Genomic DNA, 10,022 nt, shown 5'->3' with positions numbered 1-10,022 from the left:
TCGGGCGGGGGCAGCCCAGTTCTGACGTGAGCCAGTCAGGGCGCACGGCCAGTCTCGGCACGCTTAGCCACGCCTCCCCAGCCCGTCACGATCCTTTATAAGGCCTTGGGCTCGGCTCCCTTCCGTCCCTAGTTTCTTCCCCACTCTTTCCGCCCCCACCGCGTTTTTTCATCACCCGCTCCTCACCCAGAGTCGCATGTGGAGGCGGGGCACGGAACGCTTCCCTTGCAGCCAATCATCACTTCTCTGCCTCCTTATTGGCCCAACCCCTGTGTACTCTGGCAAATGGGCCGCGAAGACTGGTAAGGAGAATCACGTGTTGCCGGCTCCACAACCAATGAGAGTGCGAAATCCGTACACAGGGGGAGGCACGTGCGGAGTCGCACGTGTCTGGGAGGGGGGAAGGGGCGGTACCCACAAAATGAAAGAGACCGAGGTGGGTAACCGCAACACAGACGTGAAGAAACTGGGAGCGACCGGAGACAGACCCTGAGCCGAGCCTACCGGAGCAGGTGAGGAGACTTGGAGGGTGGGGGTCGAGCCGCGCGAGAGGACGGGATCCTGAGGAAGTGGGTCTGAGGGGCCAGAGGGGTGAGTTTGTGATTGGAAGCCGACACGACCGGAGACAACCCGGAGCCGGGATCCTGAGCTACAAAGCTTGGGAAGGGCGCGGGAAGCTGGTTTCGGTGGGGCGATTCCCGCTGGGTCTTGAGGTAGATCCAGGTACGGAGACCTGTCCGGATGCGCGGTCCGGCCGTGGCGTGACCTCAGACACGGAGGCTCGCTGCGGGAACTGACGGGGGAACTGCGGAGGCGAGCAACAGGCAGGGGTCGGGTGGGAGAGAAGGTACCCGCGTAGCATTTAGTTTGAACTGCCGGAGACCCGGTTCCAGTTCATTAAATGACGGTAAAGAGTGGAGAGGGAGAGAGTGAGTGTGTGTGTGTGTGTGTACTATTGTCTCTGAAACGTGTGACACGGGATGAGGAAGAGCTAGTGTTATTCTGTGCAGGACATTCCAGTCTCCTCATCCATTTTCCAGTCCTCAACCTTTGGTTTCCAACTCTCTCGCTTTCCTCTTCAGTTGCAGGTTCCATCTTTTGAGTTCTCCGAGAGCTGCGTGCTCTCCAGCGCCTGCTTTTGGACCTATGGATTCTCCATCTAGCATTTCTTCCAGCTCTTCCTTCTCCCTCTCTTCCACTTCTTGCACCTCACCAGTGAACGCTGACTTTGGCCTCCCCTCAGATAGTGAGGGGGAAGAAAGGAGGGCTCCCCACCCCACACCGGACACTGTTGGGCAGAGTGGAGGTACTCGGCCCAGCCCCGGCCCTATCCGCTGCAGACATCGACTCAAGGTTTCCAGGAACCAACATACAGCATCGCACCGGGACCAGCGGCGCCTGGCTTCTCCCATTGCAGGATCTGGCGCCAAAAGATCAGGAGATGATTTGGGAACCAGCCTAAACATCCAGGGTTGCACCACAGAGGGAGACCTGCTCTTTGCTCAGAAGGTAAGAAAAAACAGGGGAAAGGCAAAGTTACTGGATGGAGTGTTCTACCACCCAGTTAATTTTCAAGGACCCTGTGAGAGGAGGGTTTGCTCCCAGATTTAGAAGTGGAGGGAAGAACCATTCACTGGAGTAGGCAATTCTTAATTTTCTCATGGCCTTTGTATGTTATTCTACAGTGTAAAGAACTCCAAGGATTCATCCGCCCACTCACAGATCTACTGAATGGGCTGAAGATGGGCCGCTTTGAGAGAGGTAATTTATCACATAACTTGTGTTTTTTAAGTGTGTTTCTCTTAAATCTTTGGTACTGTTGCTTGGGACTGTTGACTTGGTTCTAACTCATAGTGACCCATGTACAACAGAATGAAACACTATCTGACCCAGTGCCATCCTCACAATGTTATGTTTGTGCCCACTGTCAACATGGTGCCCTTCTCCAGGGACTGGCCCCTCTTGACCAAGGTATGTGAAAGGAAGCCTCACCATCCTCCCTACTAAGGAGCATTCTGGCTTTACTTCTTCCAGGATCTTTGTTCATTCTTTTTTTTTCTAACAAAAAATCTATTTGATATTTAGTAAACTTAGTTTCTCCAGCTATGGTTTGGCATTATGATCTTTGTTCATTCTTATGGCAATCCATGGTATATTTAATTGTCTTTGCCAACACCACAATTCAAAGACACCAAGTATTCCTTGTTCTACTCATTGTCCAGTTCTTGCATGCATATGAGGTGATTGAAAACCATGGCTTGGGTCAGGCACACCTTTAAACCTCAAGGTGACAGCTTGTTTTTACCATTTTAAAGCAATCTTTTGCAGATTTACCTACTGCAATACATCTTGACTGCTGCTTCCCTAGGCATTGATTGTGGAGTCAAGTAAAATTCTGGTCCTCAATATTTTCTGTTAGTCATAATGTTGCCTATTGATCTAGTTGTGAGGATTTTTTCTTATTGCTGCTGTATAATCCATACTTGTGAGGGGAGACCAGCCCCTAACAACCATCATGGGTTTGTAGGCACAAATGTACAGTTAAAATACATAAAGATTATAGTAAAGTCATAGAAGATAGGAGAGAGAGTCAAATGAAGATGTTAGACACATTTCATGGTAGCATGCTCACTTCAGCCCTTCTTGATGGTCGATGGTTCACGTGGAGGTGAAGAAAGAGAAGGCAGGAGAGCGAGATTTATTTCTAACCAAGGCTTATATATCTTTGGGGGGGTGATTACAGGTAACCACACATGTGACAGGAAGGGGATGAGCTAGGGGTGTACATGCAATAGGAAGGGGAGAGATTAGGGGTACACATGTGACAAGATGGGTGGACCCTAGACTCAATATATGGCAGCTCAACCTTGCCTCTGGGTTCTTCAAGGGAACAATCCACTACCCTTATCAGAAGGGAGTGGGTCCTACTGAGGGTGGGACAGACTATATAGTCTAATTGCTCTAGATGCCTAATAACCATTAGGGAGGATAGCCTCTGACCGGCTTGAGTTGACCTCCACGTGTACAGTCATTTACCATGTGTAGCAAGCAGCATCTTAGGTTTGGCATATATTTGGGGGAGACGACGTGGGAGAAATCTTTCTGTATACCACACATATCTAAGTCTTTTTACACGTTTAATTATTATAATACTTTACTTTGTCTTCACAAGATGCCCTTGAAATTTCCTGTTCACCTGCTTTTACTCTTCTTTCATTCACTTTAGCTATTCTGTGGTCAAGAGCAAATGTCAGACTCTCTTCTGATACTCATTTTAGTGTTTTCTGTCTTTCCTGTCTTTTTTTTTCTTCCCGTCTTTTTAATGAACTTTTTCTTTCTTTATGTATAATATCCTTGATGTCTTCCAACAACTTGTTTGATCTTTAGTCATTATAGTTCAGTGTGTCAAATATATTCTTGAGATAGTTTCTAAATTCTGGGGGGATGTTCCCATGGACTTTTCATATCCAGCTTCAACTTGACCTTCCATATGAGCAATTGATGGTCTGTTCCATAGTCAGTCTGACTCTTGATGTGAGCTTCTTCATGTGGTTTCTGATGTCATTTCTATCACCAAGGCCATATTGTCCAACTACTGATACTTCTTTGTTTCTAAGTTCACACTCCAATCACCGGCAATTTTCTATGCATCTTCATTACATGTTTGATCAATTTGGGGCCAGAAGTTAATGCAACTTTTTCAATTTCTTATCTTTGGATTAGTAGTTGGTGCAAAAATCTGATCAACACTTATATTAACTGGTCTTTCTTATAAATGTGTAGATATTTTCCTATCATGGAAGCATTGTACTTCAGAGTAGATCTTGAAATGCTCTCTTTGAAAATGAATGTGAAATCATTCCTCCTCAGTTTGTAGTTCTCAGCATAGTAGACTATATGACTAACTAATCAAAATTACCAATACCAGTCCATTTCAGCTCACTAATGCCTAGGATTATCTATCTTTGTGTTTGATTTCCCCCCCCTTTTTTTTGACAACTTCCAATTTTCCTAGATTTATACTTTGTACCTCCATGCTCTAATTATTAATGGATATTTACAGCTGTTTCTTCTCATTTTGAGTTGTGCCACATCAGTAAATGAAGGTCCTGAAAGCTTTACTTCATCCATGCCATTAAGGTTGACTACTTTGAGACAACAGTGCTTCTCCGGTCATATTTTGAATACCTTCCAACCAGAGGGGTTCATCTTCAAGTATTATCTTCAATAATGTTCCACGGCTATTTCATAAACTTTTCACTGGGCAATTTTTTAGAAATAGATTGCCAGGGCTACTACTCTACTTTTTTTTTTTTTTAATCTAGTTAATTTCTTTATGTAGCTCAGTTTTAACCCACTTCCATCCTTCTTTTACCCGGCTGGAAGTTTAAACCTCACTCCTTGAACCTTCTTTCTCTCTTTGACTCCAGGATTGAGCAGTTTCCAGCAGAGTGTGGCAATGGACAGGATTCAACGTATTATAGGTGTTTTACAGAAGCCACAGATGGGGTAAGTCTTTCTGGTTCTTTCCTTAGTGCCTACTAAAACTGAGAGGTCACCATTCCTGTCCTTTTTCTCTGCCCCAAACCTCTCAATCGTTAATGCTCTTTTGTATTGTCACCTTCATAGGGAGCGTTATCTAGGAACCCTTCTGCAGGTAGAAGGGATGTTGAAGACTTGGTTTCCTCATATAGCTGCCCAGAGGTCATCTCTAAGTGATAGCCAGCACCAGCTGACCAAGGTAAGAACTTGTAAGTCTGGGAAAAGGCAGAATAATAAAGCAATTAAAAGTATGCATATTCACTTCAGGGTATTTTCCTCTGAAAAGCTGCTTTGCGGTGTAGAAAATGACTATGCTTCATTAATTATCCTGAATCCTAAAGGGACTTTGTTCTATTTTATCCGCTTCCTGCAGAGATATCTAAGGCCTTTTACTTGGGCCAAATGATTCATTCATGAAGATGTCTCAGTTTTTTGTGCAAACGCTTTCTCCCCTGCTTCTCCAAAATCCTTCCGTATTTGTACCAAACTCTCTGGATGCCTTTGCATTTTTCACTCAATGGCTGGGTGTCGATGGCTGGTCATTGGGGTGAAGTACTCCTAGGAGGAGTGTTGGGTAAATTCTTAGGCCCGGTGTGCATGTGATTTATTTCCTATGGCTTCAAATGAGAGTACTGAGGAGGGGGAAGTCTGTAGATAAGAACAAGTCTTTTTATAATGTTCAGTCTACCACAGTTATCATTGAGTATTTCCTGTAAGAATGGAATGGTTTACTTAAAAATAAGCACCAAGATCCAATCTGTTTACTAGTTTATACTTCATTTAAACATTGAATAACATAGAAAATTAGAATTTATAATACAGAAAACAGGAAAAGTAGACTTTAAGGAAATTCTAAAAGGAATCATTTATAAATAGTAGCAACCTGTGGGACTGTCTATTTTGGTCATCTTTGATTACCCAGTGCCTAAAATTGTATGTGGTACTTAGTAGGCCCTCAAGAATTTGTTGAATAAGTCTAAGTATACTTACACTTATTCAACTTATGGCTTATACTTATAAGTATAAGTATATACTTATACTTATAAGTATAAGCCATCTCGAGTATCCGCCAAGGCACCTAATGTTACCACAAAAACTGCACTAAAAATATGCTGGAAAAATTGGCTTATACTCGAGAATATATGGTAATTAGGTTTCTAAAACTTCTAATTAACCTCTATCTAGCAGGAACAGATCTTGCATAAAACCAGGTACTTCTTGTTTGCAAAGGTAGCTAAGATTTAAGTAACCAGATAGTGCTAACTGGAAAGCTTTCTCAGCAAATTTTTTTTCTCATTTCTTGCCCTTTCCAGCATTTGCCAAAACACCACACTAATCTGGCTGTTTCTTCTGCACCTCCCATGGAAAAGAAGAACCAGACACAACTGAGACATCTAGTTCTGAAGCAGAAGCAGCCTTGGCACCTTACAGAATGGCCAGCCATGGACCTGACCTGGATCCACACAACTCCAATTTGCAACCCCCCTTTCAGTTCCCCAGGTACCATCTCCATGAACCATGGTCCCTTAGGCACTGGAACCAGCATTGGCGTCATCCTTTTCCTCCAGCATGGAGTGCAGCCCCTTGCTCATTCTGCCCCCAACACCCCAGTTCCACCTGCTATAGCATCTCCTGTCACCTCGATGAGTCTAAGAAACTATCTGGAGAAGGACCTCATTGCCACAGTTTGCCCATGATTCTGCCTTTAAACTGGACTTGTCTTCTGTCTTCTCCTGGTCTACCCACCATGTTCAGAGAAGCACCCACTGGACACTTGGAGCAAATAAGAAGCCATCCTCCACTTGTTCTTCATGCCCACCTTCTTAACCCTAACCCAGGACTTTGACCATGTGACTTCTACTTTGTGTAAATACATGTTTATATATTTTACTTTAATGTATTTGTGTTGAAAGAAGATAAGGCCTTTTTGATTAAAGAAATTTTATACCTAAATAGTTTGTTGATTGGAGGGAAATTGAAACTTTCTGTCTTAAATACCAATCTTTATTTTCTGGAGAAAGGAAAAAGAATTTGGAAATGTTCCTGAATAAGAACTCCACTTAAGTAGAAGTCTGTTTGGCATACTACAATTGTTATAGTCGAGGGAAGGGGAACCCTGGGGCATCATGGTTAAGGGGTAGGCTGCTAACGACAAGGTCAGCAGTTTGAAACCACCAGCTGCTCTGTGGAAGAAAGATTGAGGTTTTCTACTCCTGTAAAGAGTTACAGTCTCAGAAACCCACAGGATCAATTCTGTCCTATAGGGTCAGTGTGAGTCAATACGGATTTTGGATGGCAGTCAATTTGGTTTGGGTTTGGTAATAGAGGAAACGAACTATTACTTTCCTCCCTGCTGTTGTCTCCACAGGGAACATCCATGGGAGAGTTATAAGCTTCAAAGATGGATTTGTTTTTCATTCTGGCTCACAAATACCTTTCCCCCAAACAAAAACCTTTCCCTTTGCATCGCTCACATTTGTAATTTTCCAACTGGCCCAGGCTAGCAGGTTCTTCTGCCCTGGGGTAGGTATTTGCATCAGTAATTGGCTGCCAAAGGAGGGGCACAAGAGCCTGAAAAGCCACTGTAATTGCCTGTTTTGAAGGAGGAGTGTCCTAAAACTGTCAGAGTGGGGTTCTCCTCAGACACTGGGCCTTGTCTTTAAACAGCTCCAGTACTACATGTATGTTGGACCAAGGCAGGTTATCCGGTGCTGTTAGGAAGCAAAATGAAGTTCATGAATTTAAGTACATCTATCCCTCTCCCTATACGAATTTCTGATGTCTCAGTTTTCACCAAACAAGTTCCTTTCCATCCTAAACCTTTTAATGTGTCAGAATACTGTGTCATTTGAATTATTGCTTACTGGCTTTTTAGCATGGCTAGCTGCACACTCTTCCATCCTCCCACCCCAATATCTCAAGGCTTCTGTTCTTAGTGAATTATTACTTCCCTCTATTTCAGAGAATAGAACTTTCAAAGTCAAAACTCTCCCACTGTGCTTTTGCCAACCATCCCCTTTCACCTTTGGAACATTTACTGTATCAGTTATGCCTTCTTGATCTTGCAACTTTGATTGCTCTCTAATAATAAAGACTGATGTTTCCTAGCAATGTAATCCAGTCCTCACACCTCGAAAACCTCTCGTGCCTGCTCATCCTTATCACCATAATTCTTTAGACCAAACTCAATGCCATCAAGTTGATTCTGACTTGTAGTGGTCCTAGATAGGGTTTCTGAGAGTGTAAATCTTAATGGGAGCAGATGTCTGACACTCTGACGCTTATTGACACTCTTTTGCCTCAGATATCATGATTGCACACTAAGGTGACTCTCCTCTCATCTGGTATCAACTTCCAGGCCTCTCAGTGGCTCCAGCTCCTCCCACCTCAGAGTGTGGGTATTCGAGATTCAGTCTTTGACCCTTTCCTCTGACCACATTCTTTCACTTGTACGTTTCGTTTCGTCTTCTTTCAGGCTTTATTGCCTCAACGTAGAAGGCTGCTGAAGCTTCATCTGCAGTTCCAACTTTATCCTGGCCTGCGGTGCTGGGCAGTTACACTTCTGCTGCAAACACCTGCTTACCTATTGCTAATACTTAACAACTCATTTAGAATTTCAGTATTTTGGAACCAGGAGGTACCTTTGGAATCTAATTCAACCTTCTCTTTTTTAGATGAGTATACGTCTGCAAATTTGATTGTGTGTACCACACAGCACAATGCGTGGTACAGAATTCTTGATTTCTTTTCTTTCTTTTTAAAAATAATTTTATTGGGGGCTCATACAGCTCTTATCACAACCATACATTCATCCATTGTGTCAAGCACATTTGTACATTTGTTGCCATCATCATTCTCAAAACATTTTCTTTCTACTTGAGCCCTTAGTGTCAGCTCCTTATTTTTTTTAGAACTCTCGATTTCATGTTTGGTGATTCTTCAAGTGTTCACCAGATAGATTACCTTTCCTTTAAATATGTCCTATTTCTGGGGCCAGCCCCAATCCCAGCTACCGGCCGAACCCTCCCCGGAAGAATGAACAACAGAAGGCAGCATGAAGATATAGCCCGGGAGAGTGGTAGGTCTACCCAAACCGCATGGGCGCAAACTAAGAGGGAAAGAGAGAGAGTGGACTGCATCCTGGTCCACCAAGCCTCAAGGATGACATTTCTGCTCTGAGCAGCCAATGCACAGAGAGGACCATAGGGCCAGCCCTACCATGAGACCTGCCACCCTTTCACTGACCCACAGCGCTAAGAGGGATTGTGCAGGAAACCAGCCCCTCACAAATATACCACAGGTCTGAGGAGCGCAATTGTATGGTTATGACATATAAAGATTATAGTAAAGTCATAGAGATTAATAGAGATAGGAGAGAGTAAAATGAAGGAGTCAGACACATTTCATGGTAGCATGCTCACCACCTGAAAGGCCATGATCTTATCAGCCAGGTCTGCACACAGCACAGGGCAGAGAGGGCAGGAGAGCGAGCGATTTATTTCTACCCAAGGCTTATATATCTTTTGGAGGCGTGCAAGCGCCCTGATTTCAGGTAAAGACATGTCACAGGAAGGGTTGTACTATACGTAATACAGTAATGAAAAGGGAAAATCTAAGGGTATACAGCAGGAGAGATTGGGGATATGCATGTGACAAGATGGGCGGATCCTAGATTCAGGATAGCACTAATTTTGGATGTCACTAAGCAGGTTTGACCTGTTCTAAGTTCTTCAGGGAGACAATCACTATCCTATCAATAGGGTGTGAGCCCCAACTAGTCTGTTCTGGATGGCTGAATTCCTTCAGGGAGATTATCTCTAAGCATCCGACCTCCCACCATGCACTGGCAAACAGCCTCTTAGATTTGGCATATCTTTGGGGGAGACAAAGCTGGGGAAAAGTCTTTTCATATCCCACAAGGGATAGCAGTGGAGACACAGCTCGGGAATTGTGCCTGGTCTGCCCACCCCTACACGGGGGTGGGGTGGGGGGTGGGGCTAAACACACAACAGAGCAGCAAGAGGGGCAGAGCAACAAAGTACCTGAGGAATCCTGAAAATAGACTTGGGAATAAGTGGGCAGGCTTGTCACCTCATCAGATCCAATTGGAAAACATTCATAAGAGTCAGCTGACAGACCTAGGTTTTTTTTGTTTTGTCTTTTTCTTCCTCATGTCTATCTATGTAAGATAGGCTGGATAAAAAATCCCAAGGAGGAAAAAACAATGGGGCTGATGGTTCCAGGGGGACATGGGAGAGGAGGTGGGGGAAAGGGAGGGGGGAGCCAAAAAACCCAGGGACAAAGGAACAACAGAGATCTAAAATCAATGGTGAGGAGGGTATAGAATGCCTGGTGGGGTTTGATCAAGTGTAATTGTATTAGTCTGGGTACTTTGGAGAAACAAATCCACGCAACTTATGTATAAGAGAGAGTTTTATGTAAAGAAAATGTGCATCACGAAAACATCCCAACCCAATGCT

General features: G+C 44.0%; 1 protein-coding gene across 1 annotated transcript; it reads left to right on the top strand.

The window, feature by feature from the left end:
* Positions 1-228: 228 nt before the first annotated feature.
* Positions 229-6,495, top strand: CIART (circadian associated repressor of transcription). The gene is given in 7 exon segments (XM_004718162.2): positions 229-302; positions 1,083-1,509; positions 1,686-1,761; positions 4,431-4,509; positions 4,630-4,741; positions 5,856-6,180; positions 6,183-6,495. Coding segments are annotated over 7 exon segments (1,242 nt in total). The 5' UTR covers positions 229-285; the 3' UTR covers positions 6,389-6,495.
* The last annotated feature ends 3,527 nt before the right edge of the window (positions 6,496-10,022 follow it).

The sequence above is a fragment of the Echinops telfairi genome, unplaced genomic scaffold (genome assembly GCF_000313985.2).
Source record: "Echinops telfairi isolate 266 unplaced genomic scaffold, ASM31398v2 ScPeMD7_5805;HRSCAF=6673, whole genome shotgun sequence".
Taxonomy (NCBI): Eukaryota; Metazoa; Chordata; class Mammalia; order Afrosoricida; family Tenrecidae; genus Echinops; species Echinops telfairi.
This window is presented reverse-complemented; position numbering and strand designations above follow the sequence as displayed.